Source organism: Stegostoma tigrinum, chromosome 7 (genome assembly GCF_030684315.1).
Source record: "Stegostoma tigrinum isolate sSteTig4 chromosome 7, sSteTig4.hap1, whole genome shotgun sequence".
Lineage (NCBI taxonomy): Eukaryota > Metazoa > Chordata > Chondrichthyes > Orectolobiformes > Stegostomatidae > Stegostoma > Stegostoma tigrinum.
Window position 1 is genome coordinate 103266661 of NC_081360.1, and position 26897 is coordinate 103293557.

A 26897-nucleotide genomic window follows, 5' to 3' on the forward strand; every position below is an offset into this window, starting at 1 on the left:
CCACCTTCTCAAGGGGCAACTAGGGACGGGCAAGAAATGCTGGGCCCAACCAGTGACACCCACATCCCATGAACGAATAGAAAAAAATCCCTCACTGCGCCAGGGACCCGGTTCAATTCCACCCTAATGGGGACTGTCTGTGTGGAGTTTGCACATTCTCCCCGTGTCTGGGCTTCCTCTGGATTCTCCAATTTCCTCCCACAGTCCAAAGGTGAGCAGGTCAGGGTGGATTGGCCATGGGAAATTGCCTGTAGTGCTCAGGGATGTACAGGTTAGTGGGGCTAGCCATGAGAAATGGAGGGTTGCAGGTAAGGGGCTGGGGCTGGGCCTGGGTGGGATGCTCTTTGGAAAGGCCAGTATGGACATGGTGGGCCGAATGGCCTCCTTCAGCACAGCACTGTGGTTACTCTATGACTAATTCTCATCACGCACATGGTATTCCCCCAAACCCAGCCCGTGTGAGAGTAAAGGACTCCATGAGGCCCTCAGGCTGAGGGGCCCCAGGTCCCAGCCCATGTTCTCCCTGCGCCCGGCTGCGAGACCGGAACCGTTCCGCGAGGACCCACAGCTCCGGCCGGAAACTACAGCCGGCGGACCGGAAATGAGGGGGCCGGCAGCGCGGGAGGAGTTAAAGTTCAAACTGGAGTAAGTGTGAGAATAGTGAGTGTGTAAATCACCGGGAGGGGGAGGGGGAGTGAGTGTGTAAATCACCGGGGGGAGGGAGGGGGAGTGAGTGTGTAAATCACCGGGGGGAGGGAGGGGGAGTGAGTGTGTAAATCACCGGGAGGAGGGAGGAGTGAGTGAGTGTGTAAATCACCGGGAGGAGGGAGGAGTGAGTGAGTGTGTAAATCACTCGGAGGGGGAGTGAGTGTGTAAATCACCGGGGGAGGGAGGAGTGAGTGAGTGTGTAAATCACCGGTAGGGGGAGTGAGTGTGTAAATCGCCAGGAGGGGGAGTGAGTGTGTAAATCACCGGGAGTGGGAGGGGGAGTGAGTGTGTAAATCACCGGGAGTGGGAGGGGGAGTGAGTGTGTAAATCGCCGGGGGGAGGGAGGGGGAGTGAGTGTGTAAATCACCGGGAGGGGGAGGGGGAGTGAGTGTGTAAATCACCGGGAGGGGGAGGGGGAGTGAGTGTGTAAATCACCGGGGGGAGGGAGGGGGAGTGAGAGTGTAAATCACCGGGAGGGGGAGGGGGAGTGAGTGTGTAAATCACCGGGAGCAGGAGGGGCGGGGGAGGGAGGGGGAGTGAGTGTGTAAATCACCGGGAGGGGGAGGGGGAGTGAGTGTGTAAATCACCGGGGGGAGGGAGGGGGAGTGAGCGTGTAAATCGCCGGGAGGGGGAGTGAGTGTGTAAATTACCGGGAGGAGGGAGGAGTGAGTGAGTGTGTAAATCACTCGGAGGGGGAGTGAGTGTGTAAATCACCGGGGGAGGGAGGAGTGAGTGTGTAAATCACCGGTAGGGGGAGTGAGTGTGTAAATCGCCAGGAGGGGGAGTGAGAGTGTAAATCGCCGGGAGGGGGAGTGAGTGTGTAAATCGCCGGGAGTGGGAGGGTGAGTGTGTAAATCGCCGGGAGAGGGAGGGTGAGTGTGTAAATCGCCGGGAGGGGGAGTGTGTAAATCACCTGGAGGGGGAGGGGGAGTGAGAGTGTAAATCACCGGGAGGTGGAGTGAGTGTGTAAATCACCGGGAGGGGGAGGGGGAGTGAGAGTGTAAATCACCGGGAGGTGGAGTGAGTGTGTAAATCACCGGGAGGGGGAGGGGGAGTGAGAGTGTAAATCACCGGGAGGTGGAGTGAGTGTGTAAATCACCGGGAGGGGGAGGGGGAGTGAGAGTGTAAATCACCGGGAGGTGGAGTGAGTGTGTAAATCACCGGGAGGGGGAGTGAGAGTGTAAATCACCGGGAGGGGGAGTGAGTGTGTAAATCACCGGGAGGGGGAGGGGGAGTGAGAGTGTAAATCACCGGGAGGGGGAGGGGGAGTGAGAGTGTAAATCACCGGGAGGTGGAGTGAGTGTGTAAATCACCGGGAGGGGGAGTGAGAGTGTAAATCACCGGGAGGGGGAGGGGGAGTGAGTGTGTAAATCACCGGGAGGTGGAGTGAGTGTGTAAATCACCGGGAGGGGGAGGGGGAGTGAGAGTGTAAATCACCGGGAGGTGGAGTGAGTGTGTAAATCACCGGGAGGGGGAGTGAGAGTGTAAATCACCGGGACGGGGAGGGGGAGTGAGAGTGTAAATCACCGGGAGGGGGAGGGGGAGTGAGAGTGTAAATCACCGGGAGGTGGAGTGTGTGTGTAAATCACCGGGAGGGGGGGTGAGAGTGTAAATCACCGGGAGGGGGAGGGGGAGTGAGTGTGTAAATCACCGGGAGGGGGAGGGGGAGTGAGTGTGTAAACCACCGGGAGGGGGAGGGGGAGTGAGAGTGTAAATCACCGGGAGGGGGAGGGGGAGTGAGTGTGTAAATCACCGGGAGGGGGAGTGAGAGTGTAAATCACCGGGAGGGGGAGGGGGAGTGAGAGTGTAAATCACCGGGAGGGGGGGAGTGAGTGTGTAAATCACCCGGAGGGGGAGGGGGAGTGAGAGTGTAAATCACCGGGAGGGGGAGGGGGAGTGAGAGTGTAAATCACCGGGAGGTGGAGTGAGTGTGTAAATCACCGGGAGGGGGAGTGAGAGTGTAAATCACCGGGAGGGGGAGGGGGAGTGAGTGTGTAAATCACCGGGAGGGGGAGGGGGAGTGAGAGTGTAAATCACCGGGAGGGGGAGGGGGAGTGAGAGTGTAAATCACCGGGAGGTGGAGTGAGTGTGTAAATCACCGGGAGGGGGAGTGAGAGTGTAAATCACCGGGAGGGGGAGGGGGAGTGAGTGTGTAAATCACCGGGAGGTGGAGTGAGTGTGTAAATCACCGGGAGGGGGAGGGGGAGTGAGAGTGTAAATCACCGGGAGGTGGAGTGAGTGTGTAAATCACCGGGAGGGGGAGTGAGAGTGTAAATCACCGGGACGGGGAGGGGGAGTGAGAGTGTAAATCACCGGGAGGGGGAGGGGGAGTGAGAGTGTAAATCACCGGGAGGTGGAGTGTGTGTGTAAATCACCGGGAGGGGGGGTGAGAGTGTAAATCACCGGGAGGGGGAGGGGGAGTGAGTGTGTAAATCACCGGGAGGGGGAGGGGGAGTGAGTGTGTAAACCACCGGGAGGGGGAGGGGGAGTGAGAGTGTAAATCACCGGAAGGGGGAGGGGGAGTGAGTGTGTAAATCACCCGGAGGGGGAGTGAGAGTGTAAATCACCGGGAGGGGGAGTGAGAGTGTAAATCACCGGGAGGGGGGGAGTGAGTGTGTAAATCACCCGGAGGGGGAGGGGGAGTGAGAGTGTAAATCACCAGGAGGGGGAGGGGGAGTGAGTGTGTAAATCACCCGGAGGGGGAGGGGGAGTGAGAGTGTAAATCACCCGGAGGGGGAGGGGGAGTGAGAGTGTAAATCACCGGGAGGGGGAGTGAGAGTGTAAATCACCGGGAGGGGGAGGGGGAGTGAGTGTGTAAATCACCCGGAGGGGGAGTGAGAGTGTAAATCACCGGGAGGGGGAGGGGGAGTGAGTGTGTAAATCACCGGGAGGGGGAGGGGGAGTGAGTGTGTAAATCACCGGGAGGGGGAGGGGGAGTGAGAGTGTAAATCACCGGGAGGGGGAGTGAGTGTGTAAATCACCGGGAGGGGGAGGGGGAGTGAGAGTGTAAATCACCGGGAGGTGGAGTGAGTGTGTAAATCACCGGGAGGGGGAGGGGGAGTGAGAGTGTAAATCACCGGGAGGTGGAGTGAGTGTGTAAATCACCGGGAGGGGGAGTGAGAGTGTAAATCACCGGGAGGGGGAGGGGGAGTGAGTGTGTAAATCACCGGGAGGGGGAGGGGGAGTGAGAGTGTAAATCACCGGGAGGGGGAGGGGGAGTGAGTGTGTAAATCACCGGGAGGGGGAGTGAGTGTGTAAATCACCGGGAGGGGGAGTGAGAGTGTAAATCACCGGGAGGGGGAGTGAGAGTGTAAATCACCGGGAGGGGGAGGGGGAGTGAGTGTGTAAATCACCGGGAGGTGGAGTGAGTGTGTAAATCACCGGGTGGGGGAGGGGGAGTGAGAGTGTAAATCACCGGGAGGTGGAGTGAGTGTGTAAATCACCGGGAGGGGGAGGGGGAGTGAGAGTGTAAATCACCGGGAGGGGGAGGGGGAGTGAGAGTGTAAATCACCGGGAGGTGGAGTGAGTGTGTAAATCACCGGGAGGGGGGGTGAGAGTGTAAATCACCGGGAGGGGGAGGGGGAGTGAGTGTGTAAATCACCGGGAGGGGGAGTGAGAGTGTAAATCACCGGTGGGGGAGTGAGTGTGTAAATCACCCGGAGGGGGAGTGAGAGTGTAAATCACCGGGAGGGGGAGTGAGAGTGTAAATCACCGGGAGGGGGGGGGGAGAGTGTGTAAATCACCCGGAGGGGGAGGGGGAGTGAGAGTGTAAATCACCAGGAGGGGGAGGGGGAGTGAGTGTGTAAATCACCCGGAGGGGGAGGGGGAGTGAGAGTGTAAATCACCTGGAGGGGGAGGGGGAGTGAGTGTGTAAATCACCCGGAGGGGGAGTGAGAGTGTAAATCACCGGGAGGGGGAGGGGGGGTGAGTGTGTAAATCACGGGGAGGGGGAGTGAGTGTGTAAATCACCCGGAGGGGGAGTGAGAGTGTAAATCACCGGGAGGGGGAGGGGGAGTGAGAGTGTAAATCACCGGGAGGTGGAGTGAGTGTGTAAATCACCGGGAGGGGGAGGGGGAGTGAGAGTGTAAATCACCGGGAGGGGGAGGGGGAATGAGTGTGTAAATCACCGGGAGGGGGAGGGGGAGTGAGAGTGTAAATCACCAGGAGGGGGAGGGGGAGTGAGTGTGTAAATCTCCCGGAGGGGGAGTGAGAGTGTAAATCACCGGGAGGGGGAGGGGGAGTGAGAGTGTAAATCACCGGGAGGGGGGGGAGTGAGTGTGTAAATCACCCGGAGGGGGAGTGAGAGTGTAAATCACCAGGAGGGGGAGGGGGAGTGAGTGTGTAAATCACCAGGAGGGGGAGGGGGAGTGAGTGTGTAAATCACCCGGAGGGGGAGGGGGAGTGAGAGTGTAAATCACCCGGAGGGGGAGGGGGAGGGGGAGTGAGTGTGTAAATCACCGGGAGGGGGAGGGGGAGTGAGAGTGTAAATCACCTGGAGGGGGAGGGGGAGTGAGTGTGTAAATCACCCGGAGGGGGGGGGAGGGGGAGTGAGAGTGTAAATCACCGGGAGTGGGAGGGGGAGTGAGAGTGTAAATCACCGGGGGGAGCGAGCGTGTAAATTGCCGGGAGGGGGGTGCGAGCGAGCGTGTAAATGGATCAGTTCTGAGGAAGGGTCTCCGGAACCGAAACGTTAACTCTGTTTTCTCGGCCACGGACCAGCTGAGCTTTTCCAGCATAACAGGGTGTGAAGCTGAATGAACTTTCCTGCTCCTGAAATGCTGCTTGGCCTGCTGTGTCCATCCAGCTTCACACTTTGTTATCTTGGATTCTCCAGCATCTGCAGTTCCCATTATCTCTGAGCTTTTCCAGCAACTTTGTTTTTGTTCCAGATTCAAATTAGAGTTGTACTAATGGCCTCACGGTTAAAAACGTACAAATCAGCAGCTGGGTTTGAGCCTGCTCTGCCAATCGGTAAGGTTTTGCCTGATCTGATTGTGGTGTCATCTCTATATTCTCACCTGCCTTGATATCATTGACTCCACCATCAATCAAGAATTTATCTACTTCTGCCTGAAAATATATTCAGTGGTCCAGTCTCCGTCTCTTTCCAGCAAAGAGACTTCCACAGATCATTGACCCTCTTGAGTGGGGAAAGAAACATGCTCCTTGTGCTTACATTGGATGACCCCTTATTCTCAAATAGTGACCCCCTAGTTCTCATCTCTGTTCCATAAGGTAAAACAGCGACCTTTCAACAGCACCTTCCAAACCCACGACCCACTTCCATCTAGAAGGACAAGGGGCAGCAGATACATGGGAACACCACCCCCTGCAAGTTCCCATCCGAGCCACTCACCGTCCTGACTTGGAAATATATCCCTGTTCCTTCACTGTCGCTGGATCAGAATCCTGGAATTCCCTCCCTAAGGGACATTGTGGGTCTAGCAACAGCACAAGGACTGCAGTGGTTCAAGAAAGCAGCTCACCCCCACCTTCTCAAGGGGCAACTAGGGACGGGGCAATAAATGTTCACGTTCGATGAATTAAATTTTAAAACTACTCGGTCAAACTCTTTCTGCGGTGGGTAAGAAATAGCCCTTTGAGACACCCCTACAAGAAGGAGTGAGACAATGTGGGGACTTGAAGCTGTGGACTAAAAGTTAGACCTGATCACCCCAGTGGTAGAGGAACAAGCCCTGTTGCAAGTTAAGACATGACAGAGTTTTAGATGACTGTGGGATAGGAGGGTAGACTGTGGGTAAGGTCATATGCAGAGATTACAAACATATGGATGATGGTTTCACCAGCATGTGAGCTGAAATAAGCAAAGGTGGACAAGTTGGACTAGGCGGTCTTTACGATGGCAAAATGATCATGAGCAGAAGTCGATAAGCACGGCTTACAGACAGTTGTTTGATAGATTGCTTAAAGAAGACAAAGCCTTTCGCATTGCACTCATCAAAAGTAAGATAAAACAGTCCTGATGAAATGTGTACCATTTAAGTATAAATTTTCAGATGGGGAAGGTGTTCAGGAGCAATGTTTTCATACAGAATGTGGTGGTGGGATCTTGAACACTCTGTGTGAAAGGTAGTGAGGTAAAAACTGTCAGAGCAGTGAGAAGACATATGGATGTGTACTAGTGCGGTAATCTACAGACCGAAAACCAAAATCTGATCCATTCACTCAGCACCATCACGACTGGCTGAATGGCCTCCTGTACTGTAAATCTTGCTGTCTTTCTAAAATATGTTAACGATAGAGTGAACAATAAAATCCAGAAGGGCCAGAGGTTTGGGTTAGTCTCCGTTGAGTGTGTTTTCCTGAGAATAAACATGTCTGGAGCTGAAAGACTATTTAAACTAGTGACCAGTCACAGCCTTTGCTGAAGATTGAATCCCTCGTGTAGCAATAGAATTGCATCAAATGGCAGCAGATGAGAGACAGCCGGTGATTTTTCCTTTGCAAGCCAGGGACCGGAAGGTTTGAACTATAGGGAAGGGCTGAATAAGCTGGGGCAATTTTCCCAGAGTGTTAGAGGCTGAGGGCTGACCTTATAGAGGTTTATGAAATCATGAGGGGTATGGATGGGGTGAATAGACACGGTCTCTTTCCCAAGTTGGCGGGGGCGGGGGGGGGGGGGAGTCCAAAACCAGAGGCACATAGATTTAATCAGAGATAATGGGAACTGCAGATGCTAGAGAATCTGAGATAACAAAATGTGGAACACAGCAGGCCAAGCAAAGGTGAGTGGGGAAAGATAAAAGGGACCTGAGAGGCAACTTTTTCACACAGAGGGTGGTGCATGTATGGAACGAGCTGCCAGAGGAAGGGGTGGAGGCTGGTACAATTACAGCATTTAAAAGGCATCTGGATGGGTACATGAATAGGAAGGGATTAGAGGGATATGTGCCAAATGCTGGCAAATGGGACTGGATCAGGTTAGGATACCTAGTTGCCATGGACGGGTTGAACTGAAGGGTTTGTTTCTGTTCTATATAACTCTAAGACTCCATAAGTGCCATAATATTGGGAAGCCCAGGAATTTTGGAAACAAGTGTAAGAGATCCATATCTTTATGGGACATCTCTAAGTGAGGACTTGTTCAGGGACTCTCGGTGTGCAAGCCCCCTCCATTTCTACACCTTGTTCATCTTTTTTGTTCAGCTCGTGACCCTCATTCTATCTGTCCCTCTCGCGCCTGACCCTCGGTCCGTCTGTCCCTCTCGCTTCTGACCCTCAGTCCGACTGTGCCTCTCCCTCCTGACCCTCAGTCCGACTGTCCCTCTCGCTCCTGACCCTCAGTCCGTCTGTCCCTCTCGCTCCTGACCCTCAGTCCAACTGTCCCTCTCGCTCCTGACCCTCAGTCCGCCTGTCCCTCTCGCTCCTGACCCTCCGTCCGTCTGTCCCTCTCGCTCCTGACTCTCAGTCCGACTGTGCCTCTCGCTCCTGACCCTCAGTCCGACTGTCCCTCTCGCTCCTGACCCTCAGTCCGACTGTCCCTCTCGCTCCTGACCCTCAGTCCGTCTGTCCCTCTCGCTCCTGACCCTCAGTCTGACTGTGCCTCCCGCTCCTGACCCTCAGTCCGTCTGTCCCTCTCGCTCCTGACCCTCAGTCCGTCTGTCCCTCCATCTCCTGACCCTCAGTCCGTCTGTCCCTCTCGCTCCTGACCCTCAGTCCAACTGTCCCTCTCGCTCCTGAACCTCAGTCAGTCTGCCCCTCTCGCTCCTGACCCTCAGTCCGTCTGCCCCTCTCGCTCCTGACCCTCAGTCCGACTGTCCCTCTCGCTCCTGACCCTCAGTCCGACTGTCCCTCTCGCTCCTGACTCTCAGTCCGACTGCCTCTCGCTCCTGACCCTCCGTCCGACTGTGCCTCTCACTCCTGACCCTCCGTCCGACTGTCCCTCTCGCTCCTGACTCTCAGTCCGTCTGTCCCTCTAGCTCCTGACCCTCCGTCCGTCTGTCCCTCTCGCTCCTGACCCTCAGTCCGACTGCCTCTCGCTCCTGACCCTCCGTCCGACTGTGCCTCTCACTCCTGACCCTCCGTCCGACTGTACCTCTCGCTCCTGACCCTCCGTCCGACTGTGCCTCTCACTCCTGACCCTCAGTGGGTCTGTCCCTCTCGCTCCTGACCCTCAGTCTACCTGTCCCTCTCACTCCTGACCCTCATTCTGCCTGTCCCTCTCACTCCTGACCCTCAGTCTGTCTGTCCCAATTCTCGCTTCAACATCAGCTGGAGAATTGTTTACAGTAATTGTCCACACTTTAGGAAGGATGTGAACACATTGGAGAAACTGCAGGAGAGGTTTACAAGAATGGTTACAAGGACGAGGAACTGCCATTATGAGGCTGAATTGAAAAGATTGGCTCAGCTTTCCTTGGAGAGGAGAAGGCTAAGAGAAGATTTGACATCAATTTTCAAAATCACAAGCAGCATGAACAGAGTAGCTAAGAAGAAGATGTTTCCACTTGTCAGGACTGTTTTAAATTTGCAAAAGAAGCAAATGTGTTGTGAGGAAAGCTTTTTCACACCATCAGTGGTTGGGTTTGGAATGGACTCCCTCACAGTGAGTGGTTAAGGTTTGTAATATACTATCTGAGAGTGTGGGGGGAGGCAGGTTCATGGTAACTTAAATAGAAACAATCTCCAGGGTTACAGGGAAAGGCCTTCAGGATGCCTCAGGGAGCCAGTGCAGAGACAGTGGACTGAATGGCCTCCTACGCCATCATAATTCTGAGATTGATGTGAGTGATCAGTTGCTATTTTCACTACCTTACACACACAGACTCGGGCCTAAAATCAGTGACTCGTGCTTGCATTTAGTTTGCATTTAGCGGAGTTTGAATTAAATTGAATTAGCTTCATTGTCCATTCTGTCTCCTGTAGATCTTGCTGCTTATACCATGCTCCCCAGGCACCAGTGAACTGATAAAAGATGCCTTTCTCAGACTTTGTTCTAACCCTGAAGGATAACCCATACTTTGGGGCTGGTTTTGGGCTGGTCGGGGTAGGAACAGCGCTGGCACTGGCTCGCAAAGGAGCGCAGTTTGGGATGGTCGCCTTCAGGAGGCACTGCATGATCACGCTAGAGGTGACCAGTCGAGACAAGAGCTACCACTGGTTACTCAACTGGATAACGCATCATGCCAAGCGGACACAACACCTTAGTGTCGAGACATCCTACCTCCAACACGAAAGCGGTAGAATCAGCACGACCTTCGACTTTGTTCCCAGCCCAGGAAACCACTTCATCTGGTGAGTAAAGGAGTTGTATGTCACCATGCTGCTCTGACCCCATGTACTTCAGTGTCCGGGTGCCCAAAAAACATTGAACATTATCAGAACAATACTTCAGAACTGCTCTCTATAGTAGAAATTCCAAAAACCCATAATATTCATTGTGGTTTGCAATGCTGTCCCTGACCTGGGAGTGTTTGATGGGGACAGTGTAGAGGGAGCTTTACTCTGTATCTAACCCTGTTCTGTCCCTGTCCTGGGAGTGTCTGATGGGGACAGTGTAGAGGGAGCTTTACTCTGTATCTAACCCTGTGCTGTCCCTGTCCCTGTCCCTGGGAGTGTTTGATGGGGACAGTGTAGAGGGAGCTTTACTCTGTATCTAACCCTGTTCTGTCCCTGTCCTGGGAGTGTTTGATGGGGACAGTGTAGAGGGAGCTTTACACTCTGTCTACCCCTGTCCTGGGAGTGTTTGATGGAGGCAGACATGAGGGAGCTTTACAGTGTATTTAACCTTGTGCTGCCCCTGCTCTAGAACTGTTTGATGGGGACAGTGCAAAGGGAGCTTTTCCCTTTCTAAACTTGTGCCGTCCCTGTCGTGAGTGCTTGGAGATAATGTAGAGAGAGGTTCACTCTCTTTTCTCATGCTGCCCCTGTCCTGGGAGTCCAAAGTCACACGGCACTAGGTTATAGCCCAGCAGGTTTATCTGGAATCACACAAGCTTTCGGAGCTTCGTCAAGTGCGGTGAGAGACGAAAGCCACCCAGACGCAGAGTTTATAGGCACTGAGACCATACAGCTGGGTAGTTTGCTGCAAACAGTGGTCTGTTTAAGGTTTGGCAGTTGTTTGAAGGCGAGAAGTAGAAGGTGTAGGGAAAATTTTGACCAGGCGCTCATCGTTGATGAATCATTGAAGTCTGCGAAACGCATGGCATAATTTCTCTGCCCCAGGGGAGTACTGGACGATGAAGGGTATTCTATCAGTCTTATCCTGTGCCTGTCTCCTGAGGAGGTCATTGCAGTTTTTCGCTATGGCACATTGGAACTGGTGATGGATGAGCTGAGCATCGTATCCTGTTTTTATGAGGGCATCTTTCAAAACCGTCAGGTGTCCTTTGCATTCTTCCTCATCTGAGCAGATCCTGTGTATGTGCGGGGCCTGTCCATAGGAGATTTTCCGTTCATGCCACACTGCGGGTGACCCACCGCACTGTTCTGTATCAGTAAAATCTTCCTGGCTTTTCTGTTTTGACAGCATCATCTTGATAAGTTGTTATGATCTCTCTATCTTAATTAGTTTGTACAGTTTTGAATTAGTTACTACACTATCCCACACTCTCTCAGACACGCACACACACTCTCACTCACACTCTCACACACACACACACACACACAAACACAAATCTGAGGGGTGAATTATTTCTATTTTGTTCAAAAACACATAATTAATAGTCAGAGACAATCAGTGTGGCATCTTAAAAAATGCTGGCTTTCAGAATAAACCCAGCCTGAGTCCAGGTTAAAACTCGAAGGCAGATTCTGAATGAAGCCTCACACATCCAATTCAGTGCCTGATCTGAGATGTCACCTTTTGATCTTCCTATGGCTCTGCCTGATTGTCATGACAGCACAGCACTGACATTGACTTTATAAGCGCTTTACACACTGTCCTACACTCCTGGTCTCCTTCAGGGACTTATTACCTGACACTTCACTCACACCAGTTGTATGATCTTTTGATCTCAATGCCTATAAACTCTGTGTCAGTGTGGCCTTCGTCTCTCGCTGCACCTGATGAAGGGGCTGATTCCAAATAAATCTGTTGGACTGTGACCTAGTGTTGTGTGATTTTCTGACTTTGTCCACCCCCATCCAACATCAGCACCTCCACATCATGGCTACATGTCCTGGGAGTGTTTGATGGGACAGTGTGGAGGAAACTTTAGTCTATTTTAACGCAATAACACATATAATGGAAATATTCAGCGGGTACACTGCATCCGTGGAGAGAAATAGGTGTGAACGGTGAAGTTTGATGGCCAGTCCTCTGAACGTAAGAACAATGGAGTGAGAGCGATTCATTCCGCTTCAAGCCAGTGTGAAGCTGCAGTTCTCTCCGACACTCCATGGACACATACCCAGGCGTCAGTGTTGTGACTGCACCCCATTTCACCGTTTGGAAACCTGGCCTCAGGACAGCGTGGCATCACCTTTTCAGAAAGTTGTGGCATTTACTTTGTGCTGGTGTTGATGCAGGTACAAGAGCAAATGGCTTCGGGTGGAGAGAAACCGGGAGAAGCAGATGATCGACCTGCACACGGGTACCCCATGGGAGACCGTCACCCTCACCTCATTAGGCAGCAACCGCCAGGTCTTCTTTGATATTTTAAGGGAAGGTGCGTGTTTCCTTTATAACTTTGCACGTTCAACTAGTTCCAGATAAGTTTCCTTCCTTCATGTCCTGAAGGTGCCTCAGTGACTCACTGATATAGAATTGTGCTGCGTATTGGTTATTCAGTCGATCTTTGAAGCTTTGGTAGACACTTTCAATGATGGGCGTCCTATTAAAAAGGTCAGTTACAAAATGTTTCAAGCAGGCAGCAAGATGGAACACAAATACTGGGCAAAAACTGCAGATGCTGTAAAAAGAAACAAAAACAGAAATTGCTAGAAAAGCTCAGCAGGTCTGGCAGCATCTGTGGAGAGAAATCAGAGTTAACGTTTCAGGTATAATGGGAACTGCAGATACTGGAGAATCCAAGATAACAAAGTGTGAAGCTGGATGAACACAGCAGGCCAAGCAGCATCTCAGAAACACAAAAGCTGACGTTTCAGGCCTAGACCCTTCATCAGAGAGCTCTGTGATGAAGGGTCTAGGCCAGAAACGTCAGCTTTTGTGTTTAGGAGTTGGGACGTCGTATTGTACAGGACGTTGGTGAAGACTTTTTTTGGAATTCTGTGTACAGTTCTGGTCATCGTGCTATAGGAAGGATTTAAAAGGGATCTGGGGGGCAGTTTTTTCACACAGAGCGTGGTTCGTACATGGAAAGAACTACCAGAGGACGTGGTAGATGCAGCTACAGTTACAACATGTAAAAAACACTTGGACAGGTACATGAATAGGAAAGGTTTAGAAGGCAAGTGGGACTAGTTCAGTTTGGGAAACTTGGTTGGTATGGATGAGCAGGACTGAAGGGAGTGTTTCCGTGCTGTGAGACTCTATGGCTGGTCATCATTCTACTGACTTATCAGCAACTCGTTGCTGGCCGAATCCTGTTTTCTACGCATTCCAGTATGTTCACAACTAATTCTCCCCCACAAGTTGAGCAAACAGCACTTACAATAACTTTTTTTAAAAAGTGCAGCAATCCCTCCTTACAGTCCTCAGTCTTTAAAAACTGCCCTTTTCCCATTTCAGTGCTGTCCAGCCCAGAAAGGGGGTAATGCTAGACTAGATTCATGGGAATGAGGCATGTAAATGCTATATCTCTGTAATTTTCTGTATTTTTGTCTTTGGAACAATATTATTAAATTGGAGAGGGCGCAGAAAAGATGTTACTAGATCTGGAGGCTTTGAGTTACAATGAGAGCCTGCATATCTTGGGACTTTTTTCACAGGCGTGTCGGAGATTAGCAGGTGACTTTGAGGTTGACGAAATCACAAGAGATAAAGTGAATACCAAAGGTCTTTTCACTTGGGTAGGGATGTTCAAAACTAGGGGGCATAAGTTTAAAGTGAGAGGAGAAAGATTTAAACAATCTGTTTCTATGCAGAGGGTTCAGGAACCTGATGTACACAAGTTAAAGATAATTAGCAAAGGAGGGAGAAAGGAAGGAATTTTTTATTTGCACAGCAAGGTTTTTGATGTGGAACATGCTGTCTGAAAGAGCAGTGGAGTAGATTCAACAAGAACTTTCCAAAAGGAACTGGATGAGTCATTGAGGGGAACAGATTTACTGGGATATGAGGAAAGAACAGGGGAATGGGACAAACTGGAGAGATCATTCAAAGACCTAACAGGGCTATTATGGGCCAGATGGCCACTACCTGTGCTGTATAATGCTATAAAGAGACAGAGTGAATAGCATGAGCTGTGATTTGTTCAGTGACACTTGATAAGGAACTTTTTGGCATGTCTCTCCACTCCCTCTCTCAGCAAAAGATCTGGCTCTCAAGCAGCAGGAAGGCAAAACGGTGATGTACACGGCGATGGGAGCAGAATGGCGGCCTTTCGGATTCCCACGGCGCAGGCGGCCCCTCAATTCTGTCGTCCTGGAGAGGGGAATCTCAGAGAAAATTGTCCATGATGTCAAAGATTTCATTGGGAATCCCAAGTGGTACACAGACCGGGGTAAAGGGTGGAACAGTAACCTTTACTCAGTCACAGCACGTGAGAAATTCAGAAGGCCTGGCGGCATCTGTGGAGTGATAAACAGAGTTAACATCTCAAATCCAACATGACTCGAGACGTGTTCTCTGTTTCTCTCTCTCCTCAGAATCTGCCAGACCTGCTGAGTTCTTTTCCAGCAATTGTTGAATTTTGCTTTTACTTGCGTTTGGGTGTCACTGGCTGGGTCCAGCATTTATTGCCCATCCCTAGTTGTCCCTTGAGGAGTTGGGGCTGAGCTGCCTCCTCGAACCGCTGTAGCCCATGTGCTTTGGGTTGACTCACAATGCCCCTTAAAGAGGGAATTCCAAGATTTTGACCCAGCGACAGCACGATGATATGTTTCCAAGTCAGGATGGTGCTTGTCGCTGCCCTGGGGAGGCAGGTAATTTGGAAGTAATCCCTGGTGAATTGTTCTGTTGAGACTATTACGACTATTTCACCTATTTCCCCTGCCTCAATCACCTTTCCCACCTCCAGTGTATGCTTTGACAATATACTATCACCTTAAAATGAAATGAGAGTTTCTCAGTTAGACAAAGGAGACCCATTGGATGTGATCTATTTGGATTTCCAGAAGGCCTTTGACATGGTGTCATGCAGGACACTGCTAAATAGGGTAGGAGCCCATGTCGTCAGGGGTAGGACATAGAACATTACAGCACAGAACAGGCCCTTCGGCCCTCGATGTTGTGCCGACCTGTCATACCGATCTCAAGCCCATCTAATCTACACTATTCCATCTCTGTCCATATGCTTATCCAATGACGACTTAAATGTACCTAAAGTTGGCGAATCTACTACCGTTGCAGGCAAAGCGTTCCATTCCCTTACTACTCTGAGTAAAGAAACTACCTCTGACATCTGTCCTATATCTTTCACCCCTCATTTTAAAGCTATGCCCCCTCGTGTTCGCCGTCACCATCCTAGGAAAAAGGCTCTCCCTATCCACCCTATCTAACCTTCTGATTATTTTATATGTTTCAATTAAGTCACCTATCAACCTTCTTCTCTCTAATGAAAACAGCCTCAAGTCCCTCAGCCTTTCCTCGTAAGACCTTCCCTCCATACCAGGCAACATCCTAGTAAATTTCCTCTGCACCCTTTCCAATGCTTCCACATCCTTCTTATAATGCGGTGACCAGAACTGTACACAATACTCCAAGTGCGGCCACACCAGAGTTTTGTACAGCTGCAGCATAACCTCTTGGTTCCGGAACTCGATCCCTCTATTAATAAAAGCTAAAACACTGTATGCCTTCTTATCAGCCCTGTCAACCTGGGTGGCAACTTTCAAGGATCTGTGTACATGGACACCGAGATCTCTCTGCTCATCTACACTACTAAGAATCTTACCATTAGCCCAGTACTCTGCCTTCCGGTTACTCCTACCGAAGTGCATCACCTCACACTTGTCTGCATTAAACTCCATTTGCCACCTCTCAGCCCAGCTCTGCAGCTTATCTATGTCTCTCTGCAACCTACAGCATCCTTCGTCACTATCCACAATTCCACCCACCTTAGTGTCCTCTGCAAATTTACTAACCCATCTTTCTACGCCCTCATCCAGGTCATTTATAAAAATGACAAATAGCAGTGGACCCAACACCGACCCTTGCGGTACACCACTAGTAACTGGTCTCCAGGATGAACATTTCCCATCAACTACCACGTTTCAGCAAGCCAGTTTCCGATCCAAACTGCTATATCTCCCACAATTCCATTCCTCCGCATTTTGTACAATAGCCTATTGTGGGGAACCTTATCGAACGCCTTGCTGAAATCCATATACACCACATCAACCGGTTTACTCTCATCTACCTGTTTGGTCACCTTCTCAAAGAACTCAATAAGGTTTGTGAGGCACGACCTTCCCTTCACAAAACCGTGCTGACTATCCCTAATCAATTTATTCTTTTCTAGATGATTATAAATCCTATCCCTTATAACCTTTTCCAACACTTTACCAACAACTGAGGTAAGGCTCACTGGTCTATAATTCCCAGGGTTGTCTCTACTCCCCTTCTTGAACAGGGGAACCACGTTTGCTATCCTCCAGTCGTCTGGCACTATGGCCACTGTGACATGGATAGAGGATTAGCTGACTGACAGAAGGCAGAGAGTGGGGACAAAGGGGTCTTTTTTCAGGTTGGCAGTCAGTGACTAGTGGAGATCCTCAGGGATCAGTGTTGGGACCACAGCTGTTCATGTTATACATTAATGATCTGGATGAAGGAGTTGAGGGCGTTGTTGCTAAGTTTGTAGATGACAGAAAGAAATCTGGAGGGAGAGGTAGTGCTGAGCAAGCAGGGAGTGACCTGGACAGCCTCGGACAGTGGTCAAAGAAAAGGCAGATGGGATGCAATGTGGGAAAGTGCGAGGTTATGCACTTTGGTAGGAAGTTTAGAGGTGTGGAATATTTTCTAAATGGGGAAAGCTTCAGAAATCTGAACTTAGAGAATCCTGAACTAGGATTCCTTCAGGTTAACATGCAGATTCAGTCAGTTAGGGAAGACCAATGCAATGTTGGCATTCATTTTAAAAGGGCTAGAATACATGAGGAGAGAGTACTGCTGAGGTTGTACAAAGCTCTGGTCAGACCACTTTTGGAATATTGTGAACAATTTTGTTCCCTGTATCTAAGGAAGGATATGCTGCTGTTAGACGGGGTCTAGAGAAGGTTTACAAGAATGTACCTGGGGATGAAGGGCTTGTCACATGAGGAGCAGTTGAGGAATTGGACTGTCCTTGATGGAGTTTAGAAGGATGAAGAGGGATCTGACTGAAACTTGCAGAATACTGAAAAGCCTGAATAGAGTGGACGTGGAGAAGATGTTTCCACCAGGAGGAGAGACCAGGACTCACGAGCACAGCGTCAGGGTGAAGGAATGACCCTTTAGAAATGAGATGAAGAGGAATTTCTCTGCCAGCGGACGGTGAATCTGTGGAACTCATTGCTGCAGAGGGCTGTAGCGATAAGTCATTGAGTGTATTTAAGACAGAGATAGATAGGTTCTTGATTAGTAAGGGGATAGAGGTTATTGGGAGAAGGCAGGAGAATGGGGTGGTGAAACATTTCAGCCATGATCGAATGGTAGAGCAGACTCGATGGGCTGAGTGGCCTAGTTCTGCTCCTGTATCTTTTGGTCTGAATGATCAGTGCTCCATAGAGCATGTGAGCTATAGTTTGAGAGTCTCCAGGCCATAGAGGGATTTTAGGCTGGGGGCTGGAAGGGGGAGATTGTTCTCAGCAAGGAGTCTGGTCTGCCCATGTTGGGATTATTGATGTTACCTTGTGTAACTCCTGTTTTTGTTGGGGGGGTGGGCAGGGACTGTTTGTAAATTGATATCTAATACTGTACCTGGCTTAGTCTCTAATTTATGGACCATTATGTGACACTGCCCCCCCACTTTGTAGTGTAAGTGCTGGAGCCAAGCTTCCACTCAAGCCATTCAGTGCCTGCTGTCTGCTATTCAACCTGTGATTGAATCGTCTTCTTACAGGGATTCCTTACCGACGCGGGTATTTGTTGTATGGCCCTCCTGGATGTGGGAAGAGTAGTTTCATGTGAGTATTGACGTGGGTCATGACGGCACTTGTAGACCGACGTATAATAAGTGCAGAGAGTTTTACTGACAACAGATTTAAGATAATCGGTCAATTTGTGAGATGTTTATGCACTCTGCCACGCTTTGTGCAAGTAAAAATGAACATGTTCCAAACTTGAGGTGCTATTAAATTAACTGAGAGCTTGGGAAGCGTTTGCCCTGCTTTCTTTGTCGTAATGGCTTGTCACAATTGACCCACCAAAAATCTGCACCCTTTTGTCCTGTTGTATAAATTGTTGCGATTGTATTTAGAGTTTATTGCAGTTGGCCCGGGGAGAGTGAGATGAAAAGCTTCAGCAGCATAGAAATACTGGCCAGGAAGCCAGACACTATTTTTCTTTGAAATACTAACTTGTGAAGATCTTTACTGTTCACTTGAAAGGGCAGATAGGACATTGCTTTAACAATTCATCCATTAGACATTATCTCTGACAACGTGGCATTCCCAACAATATGTTACCTCCAGCAATGCAACATTCCCTCAGTTAAAAAGCTCCAACATCTCAGCCTTAGGCGGCACGGTGGCTCAGTGGCTAGCACTGCTGCCTCACACCGCCAGGGACCCAGGCTCGATTCCACCCTCGGGTGACTATCTACGTGGAGTCTGCGTGGGTTTCCTCCCACAGTCCAAAGATGTGCAGGCTAGGTGGATTGGCCATGGGAAATTGCCCGTAGTGTTCAGGGATTTGTAGATTAAGTGGATTAGAGGGGGATGGTTCTGGTTTGGGTGCTCCAAGGGTCGTTGTGGACTTGTTGGGCCAAAGGACCTGTTTCCACTCAGTAAGAATTCTATGAACAGTGTGAAGTGATTCATTTTGGAAGGACAAGTACAGGTGAAAATCGTACTGTGAATGGCAGAGTCCTTAGGAGTATTAATATGCAGAGGGATCTGGGTGTGCAGGTTCACACATCACTGAAGGTGGCAGTGCAGGTAGGTAAGGCAGTAAAAAAAGGACCTGTGGTATGCTTGCCTTCATTGGAAGGGGCACTGAGTATAGGGATAGGCACGTTATGCTGTAGTTTTATAGAACAATAGTTAGGGCACACTTGGAATATTGCATACAATGGTGCTGACCACACTACCAGAAAGATGCAGATGCTTTGGAGAGGATAGAGACAAGGATTCCCAGGATGGGGGATAAAGATTAGATAGACCATGTTTGTTTCATTGGAACGCAAGTGGTTGAGGGGTGACCTGATGTTTATAAAATTGTGAGTGGCATGGATAGAGTGGAAAGTATGAGGCTATTTCCAAGGGTGGAGGGGAACAATTACTAGGTGACACAGGTTCAAGGTTGTTTGTGAGTTTAAAAGAGATATGTGAGGCGGGTTTTTCACACAAAGGGTGGTGAGTGCCTGGTACACGCTGCCTGAGGAGGTGGTGGAAGCAGATACAACAGCAGCGTTCGGGAGTACATGAACAGGAAGGGAATAGAGGGATACAGATGCTGTAAGTGACACAGTTTTAGTACGGAAGGGCAAAGTCTGTCACCGGAGGGCCAAAGGGCCTATTCCTGTGCTGCATTGTTGTTTGTTCTTGTTTAGTCCTTCAGTACCATAGCTCCAAAAATACAGATCTCCCCCACTATAGCAGTCTCAACAATGCAGCTCCCCCACAATGCAGCAGCTCCAGCAATGCAGATCTCCCCCATTATAGCATGTCGAACAATGCAGCTCTCCCGCGGCGCAGCGGCCCCGACAGTGCGGCTCCAACAATATACTTTTTCCTCAGTGCATTGTGTATAACCTGAATCCCTGCTGCCCCCACAAATGTGGACAATGCCACTCTAATTTAAACAAAAAGTATTTTGCGTGATGGAGGTTTTGGATGGGTAAGTAAACTGATTGCAGGAGTCTCTGTGCCAAGTTAGAGTGAAATGTCTCACTCTGTAAATTGAGTACTCTCAGCCAAAAATCGAGGTTGGTGGTAAATGGAAGTGTGTTTAGATTTACTGATGTTCTATACACAGCTATCTGTTGTCAGTCGTGCACTGTCCTCTCTCAGTTAACCCATTGCACCCAAGTTCCTCAAGAAGTACCCTGTAACCCAATGTGGGAAAGGATCCTGGGGTCACGGGTATCTGTGACCTGTGCTGGGTCTGTGTCTCACCCAGGTGTGTATGGAATAACATTGCCATTAGTGTACTGACATGTGGCTTCCTCTCTGGCCTGACCCCTCAGCACAGCTCTGGCTGGAGAGCTGGAATATAGCATCTGTCTGATGAGCCTGAGTGACAGGAGCCTGACTGATGACCGGCTTAATCATCTTCTCAGTGTGGCACCGCAGCAGAGCATTGTCCTACTGGAGGATGTGGACGCGGCCTTCATCAACCGAGACTTGGCCAAAGAAAGTAAGTTAGCGTTCCTCCTTGTCATCACTCCAAACAGTCTGCCCTCCTCCCGGATCCCCAGTCAAACCTCATTCTCTATCCGTCTCTCGCTGTTCATAAATATAACTAAATCTGTGGCTTGGTGTCTTTCTTAGCTTAATAACCCTCCTGTGAAATATCTGCCCCGCTCCCACGGTGCCAACGCTCCAACAGTGCCCCGCTCCCACAGCGCCGACGCTCCGACAGTGCCCCGCTCCCATGGCGCCGACTCTCCGACAGTGCCCCACTCCCTCGGTCTTCAATATGGGTGGAGTTTCTGGAGTGGAGGCTAGAATCCATTACCCTGTGACCCTGCACAGAGTGAGAGATACTACACGCTGCCTGGTTTGTGATTACAGACCCCACGATGTATGAAGGAATGGGCCGTCTGACGTTCAGTGGTTTGCTAAATGCGCTCGATGGTGTTGCATCAGCTGAAGCGAGGCTCGTCTTCATGACCACAAACCACCTGGACAGGTAGAAGTCACTTTTCATTTTGCCTCATTTACCTTGCCTTGGAATAAATCTCCCACATCGACCAGGATCGAATCGCCCTGATATTCCCTTTCTCCCCTCCACACAGTCGCTTGAGACGTTGAAAGGGTGGAAGTACAAAGAAAATTCAGGGTTAAATAATGGAAAAAGTGTTATTTGAAACCCTTCTCCAGTTCCTTTAGGTGCTCAGACAAATTGGGCAAAGCCTTACAAAGATGTTTAGCTTCAAAGTGATACAGTCTCTTTTCCTGTCAGAACCTTTTCCAGCTCCTTCTCAAATACAGAGTCAGTGACACACACCAACAGCACCTCATTCCCAGAGGTCCCCCGTGTCAGAGGGAGATTCACGGGGGTGGTTCTGGAGATGTGCAGTAGCAGCCATGCAATTAGATGGGAGAAATTGGGGCTGATCTTCCGGGAGGAGATAAGGCTGAGAGGAGATTGTCCTAGATCAGGAAGGTGCCTGGAAAAACTGCAAAAGAGAGAACCTGTTCCAGTTGGAATTAGGAGCCAGAGGTACAGACTCATGGTGATTGGTAGAAGCAGCATTGGCAGCAGGAAGTGAAACAATCTCTCAAAGCGAGTGGGTAACATCTGGAATGCACAAAACTGAGTGTGGTAGAGGCAGGTTTAATTGAGACTTTCAAAATAGAAATTGAATCAGTACATGGAGAGGAAAGGTTTGCGGTGCTGCAGAGAGAGAGAGGCAGGAGTAGTATGAGGTGAATTGTTCTTGCAGACGACTAGCACACATATGACACAAGAATCTTCGATCTGCCTTCCCGTCTCTCCCTATTTATTTCAGAACTCTCTTCCCCTCCCCCATTTCTGATGAACGGTCGAGGCCCGAAACGTCGGCTTTCCTGCTCCTCTGATGCTGCTTGGCCTGCTGTGTTCATCCAGCTCTACACCTTGTTATCTCTGACACAAGAATGTCCTGCTTTTCTGTGTAATCATTCTGACGCAGCTCCTCACTTCTTAGCCAGGACCAAGAGGAAGCCATTCAGCTTCCTGCTGCACAGGAAGAGCCCACTCAGCTCTTCAAATCCAAGGTATGAGATCTCGGCTCTGTACTTTAACTCCACTTACAGAGCCATGTTGTGCAACTGAACAGAAAGAGGCCACTAGACTCAACAGTTGGAGTGGTGAAGTGGCTCAGTGGCTAGCACTGCAGCCTCACAGCACCAGGGACCCGGGTTCGATTGCACCCTCAGGCAACTGTCTGTGTGCAGTTTGCACACGCTCCCCGTGTCTGCATGGGTTTTCTCCGGATGCTCCGGTTTCCTCCCACAGTCCAAAGACGTGCAGGTTAGGTGGATTGGCCATTGGAAAAATGCCCTAAGTGCCCAGGGATATGTAGGCTCGGTGGATTAGCCATGGAAAATGCAGGGTTACAGGAATAGAATGCCCTTTGAAGGGGTGATGTTGGCTCAATGTGCCAATTGGCCTGCTTCCACACAGTAGGAGATTCTATGCCTGCACCAGCTCTTCAAATGAACATCATTACCTCGTGCCGAACCCCTGATTTTTCCCCATGTCACTGCGCACCAGTTCTCTCCAAATAACCATCCAATGCCCCTCTCGGTTGACTTACTTGAACCTCCATCCCCCACATTTTCAGGCAGTTCATCCCACGCCTTAAATACTCTCTGGGTGAAAAAGATTTTTTTTCTCACATCGCTCTTGCTTTTCCTGCACATCACACCAAATCAATGCCCTCATTTTTGTTCCTATTACAAACTTAAATTGTTTCTCCCTGTTCTTTGTAGCTGGCCCGCTCATGATTTTGTAAACCTCTATCAGACTAACTTACATTTGCTCCTTATCCCTCAATACCTCTAGTCAACCACAATCTCAATCTTTGGGCTCCAGCTGACCCCCAGCACCTACAGCAGTCTAGGGAATATACTGTTGGACATCCATATCCTCTTGTTACATGGAGTGACCAAGCTCTAAGTAAAAGTTCATGCCATTTTGTTCTTGATTCCCTCAACGGGGAAGATAGTTCCTCTACATCTTCTCTGTCAAATTCTTGTAATGTTTTAGATGGCTAGATTTTTTTTTAAAAATCATTGGATTAAAGCCAGGATTTTGCAATTTCTTGGCCTCGTTTTAAACTCCTAACCAACCCTAGTCTAATCGGATAAGTATGTCCAAAAAAACACCGATGCTGGAAATCAGAAACTCGGCAGGTCTGGCATCATGCTTTCTCTTCATAGATGAGTTTTCCCAGCAGTTTCAGTTTTTGTTTCCAGTCTGATTAACCCCTTACTGACAAGCTCCAAGTTTACTTCACAGTTCTCATCTTCCAGCTTCTCAAATGCTGACATAACCCCCAGTTTAATGGCTCCCTCTTTGATGGCCGTGCCTTCAACAGTATTCACTCCCTAAACGTCTCCACCTTTAATCCTGTGGTTAAAATCTACTGAACTAAACACCCTTCCAGGGGTAAACCATTCAGGAGTGAGATGAGGAAGAGTTTCTTTACTCAGAGAGCTGGGAACCTGTGGAATTCTCTCCCAGAGGAAGCTATTGGGGCCAGTTTGTTCGATATATTGAAGAGGGAGCTGGATGTGGCTGTTACAGCTAAAGGGAGTAGGGAGTATGGAGAGAAAACGGGAATGGGATACTGAGATTGCTTGATCAGCCATGATCATATTGAATGGTAATGCAGGCTCGAAGGGCTGAATGGCCTGCTCCTGCATCTTTTATGTGTTTCTGTGTTTCCTGTTATCCCCGTATAGCTGGCAGTCATTATTCAGTTTGATCGCTCTCCTGTGAAATGGCTTGGGATCTTTGACACCAGTGAAGATGCTGAAGAGCTGAGAGTTTATTATTTGCACAGGAACAAATTGAGATTTGCTCTGCTCCAGTGTCAGCATCCTCCTCAGTGACGATTATCTCATCAGTTAACTGGTGTAGGAAACAAGAAGTAACTTTCAGAGTAGACCATTCAGCCCATTGAATTAATTCCACCATTCAGTATCGTGGCTGATCTTGGGATTCAGTTTACTTTCGCAGCATCTCCCTGAATTCCCGAGAGACCAAAAAAATCTGTCAGCCTCAGAATAGAATAGAGGAAGCTTTATTATCTCTTGTACTCCAGTACAAGAGTACAGTGAAAAGGTTTTACAATGGCTCCCTTTTAATGGTACCATCTTAAGTACAAATACATGCAGACCTTAGAGTGGAAAAGAAAGTAATGCCGTGAGACAAAACAGGATTAAAAGGTAAGGATTTACATTACAGTCTGGTAAAAGTACCAAACAGTAGCAGCTCAGCATGAGCACCAGGTGCAACTCCAACAGTTGTCCTGCATCACACCAGCCTCCAGTCTGCTCCTCTCTGGCACTCAGCAGTAAACAGGTAAGTTGCGCTTGTCCGGGGCTAGCCTCACCCCGCACCTTACATATGTTCAATGATGGAACAGCCATAATCCTCAATCTTGCGAATTCCAAAGATTTATAATCCTTCCAGCAAAGGAATTTCTCCTCGTCTCATTTCGAAATGATTGGACCCTTATCCTGAAACTGTGCCCCCAGGTTCTAGGTTCCCCGGCAATGGGGACGGCTCACAGTTGACACCTCCCTCAAGTGTGAAACCATGAACTGTAACTCCTGGATTTCGATGTTATCTTCCTGTTTTTGTGTCTCCCTTCAGGCTGGATCCTGCCCTGATCCGTCCAGGACGGGTGGACCACAAGCAGTTTGTTGGGTATTGCTCCCACTGGCAGCTGTCCCAGATGTTCCAGCGGTTCTACCCAGATCAGCCAGTGGCTCTGGCTGAGGAGTTTGCAGACAGAGCACTCTCCGTCTCGGACAGGATCAGTGCCGCCCAGGTACAGGGGCACTTCTTACTGTATAAACTGGAACCTCTCAATGCCGTTGAGAACATCCAGCGCATCATCATGTAAAGGCCAGGAGAGTTGAACCACCTCCACCCTGAGAGAGGGAAGGAGCCCCTCTGGCCCACACTGAAAAAAACTAGATTCTATTTAAAAGAATAAAACCTAAAAGTGAAGCCTGTACCTCAGTGCTCAGTATATGTGAAGAGATACTGTCATTTATAGCTCCATATGGAGGGCTAATGTTGGCCAGTTAAATGGCCCTTAATCGCATGTTTCTATTTGTGGGATCTTGTGTAAAAGCTAGTGCGATGCCTTTGCATACAGAGCAATTGTGGAAAGGAATTCGGTAATAACAAAGTGCTTACCCTGCAGCAGTGTTAATAATGATTGGGACTCCAAACAGAACACTCCTGCTCTTTGCCTGTGGAATTTCTAACGTCCACTCAAAAGGCCAGATAGAGATCTCTTTAAGCTGGCCTCTCCTAACAGTGTAGCAGTGTACTGGCACTTCACAGACAACTAGGATTAAGTCCTGAAGTGAACACAGAGAAATGTGTGCTACCCACTGCAATCTTCCTTGATGCAAATCCAGAGGGAAGGTGAGTCTGATTCAGTTGTGCATGTCAAGTTCACTATCTGAGCAGGTTAACTGGCCCATAATGTCTTGTTGCTGTCTTTAGCATCATACCGTGGGCTAGCTGTTGGAAACCTTTCCCAAATCACTGCCTGTCTTTTGAAAGGTGCTTCATTAAACACAAAGTGCTCGAAGCCTCATGCAGTTAAAGTTGTTACATTCACCACCCTTTGTCATGGATCAGGGAGGAAGGCCTCTGCTCTGTTTGTCCTCCTACCTGTGAAGAGCATGAGTCCCTGTGACATCCCAAAACAGTGGAATGAACACTGAAGGTGACACAGGTGGCAGGCATCTGTGGGCCCATACTGTTGACAAAAAAACCGGATTAGCAAATGTCATCTTCTACTATCATGCAAAAGCAAAACACTGCAAATGCTAGAGAAACCCAGCTGGCTTGGCAGCATCTGTGGAGAGAGAAACAAAGTTAATGTTTGCTGTTGATAATCTTGACCTGATGAAATGACAGGCCTGGGCGAAACATGATGTGTTAAAAATGTTGGACTTGTATGGAAAGGATTTATTTTGCTCAGCCTGACATCAATTAAAGGATTATGTCAACATGAGTAATTCTGAGCCAAATGTTGTTTTGAGTCCTGTTTTTGGATACAATTCTTGTTCTAGTTCTCACCATTTGCATTAGGTGGATAATAGTAAATGACAGGAACACTCCCTGTTCAGCTATTTTCTGTCTGTAATTCTGCCTTGCTTCCACCTGTTGTATGGCTCTGCCATTGTATACCAGTTTCAAATAGAATGATTTGCATTTTTCCAGCATCTTTCTCAACTGCAGTAGGTTCCACAGTGTTTTACAGCCAGTGAAGTCCTTTTGAGGTCCGGTCACTATTGTGATTTGATTTAATTTGTTGTCACGTGTACCGAGATACAGTGAAAAGTATTACTTTGTGTGCTACCCAGGCAAATCATTATCTTATACAAATAGATCAGAGTAAAGAACAGAATATAGTGTTACAGCTACAGAGTAAGATCAGCTCTAGTATATGCGAGGTCCATTCAAAAGTCAGATTAAAAACGGGAAAGAAGCTGTCCTTGAGCTAATTTGTGCACAGCAAGACCTCAAACAGCAGTATGAGAATGAAAGTTAGGAAATGAAGTAAGTTGTGAAAAGAGGCCACAAGTTATTGATCACATAGGTTAGCGGGAAAACATGTGGCAAATGGGATATGGACAGAGGTCAGTGGGTGGTGAGGAATGACAGGAGGATTCTGGGAGAAGTCAGCTTGGTCACCACTACTTTCAGAAGAGGACTGGGGACAAAGACTTAACTGATCAGGAAGCAGGTCTGGAAATTGAGAGAGTAGTGCCTGGACGGAAATAAAATATTTTGAGAGAAAAGCGGAGAGTCATGTTGTTCCCTGAGCAGACTGCCAAAGTCATTTGGCAGAGTACCTCATCCCCAGAGCTTTCCAACAAACTCAAGGCACCATTTGGTCGGTGGTGGGAAGGGCACCACCTATGCGATCCTTCAGGTACGCCCAATCGGTCTGTGCCACTGCACTCTGCCCTTGAAGCTGCCATGAGGTGTAGGCTGCCATGATGTCCTGCTGGAATGTGTCTTTGTAAAGGGAGTCTAGAGAGAGGTGCATTGGATTTGT

At 49.3% G+C, this 26897-nt stretch overlaps 1 protein-coding gene across 3 annotated transcripts; it reads left to right on the forward strand.

The window, feature by feature from the left end:
- Positions 1-571: 571 nt before the first annotated feature.
- Positions 572-25847, forward strand: LOC125454337 (mitochondrial chaperone BCS1). Of its 3 annotated transcripts, XM_059647587.1 has the most exons (9): positions 629-645; positions 5598-5679; positions 9595-9963; positions 12199-12338; positions 14100-14294; positions 17835-17898; positions 20121-20290; positions 20668-20785; positions 24464-25847. In XM_059647587.1, the coding sequence occupies exons 3-9, from the start codon at positions 9644-9646 to the stop codon at positions 24714-24716; spliced, it is 1260 nt and encodes a 419-aa protein (XP_059503570.1). In that variant the 5' UTR covers positions 629-645; positions 5598-5679; positions 9595-9643; the 3' UTR covers positions 24717-25847. The 3 variants fall into 3 exon arrangements, with proteins under 3 accessions (XP_059503571.1, XP_059503572.1, XP_059503570.1); XM_059647588.1 differs by lacking the exon at positions 5598-5679 and having other exon boundaries at positions 572-645; XM_059647589.1 differs by lacking the exon at positions 14100-14294 and having other exon boundaries at positions 628-645.
- The last annotated feature ends 1050 nt before the right edge of the window (positions 25848-26897 follow it).

Coding starts and splice junctions, on each gene's coding strand:
- LOC125454337 (XM_059647588.1), top strand. CDS start 9,644: ATGCCTTTCTCAGACTTTGTTCTAACCCTGAAGGATAACCCATACTTT. Junction 9,964..12,198: donor CCAGGAAACCACTTCATCTG/GTGAGTAAAGGA, acceptor GTGTTGATGCAG/GTACAAGAGCAAATGGCTTC. Junction 17,899..20,120: donor TGTGGGAAGAGTAGTTTCAT/GTGAGTATTGAC, acceptor CTGACCCCTCAG/CACAGCTCTGGCTGGAGAGC.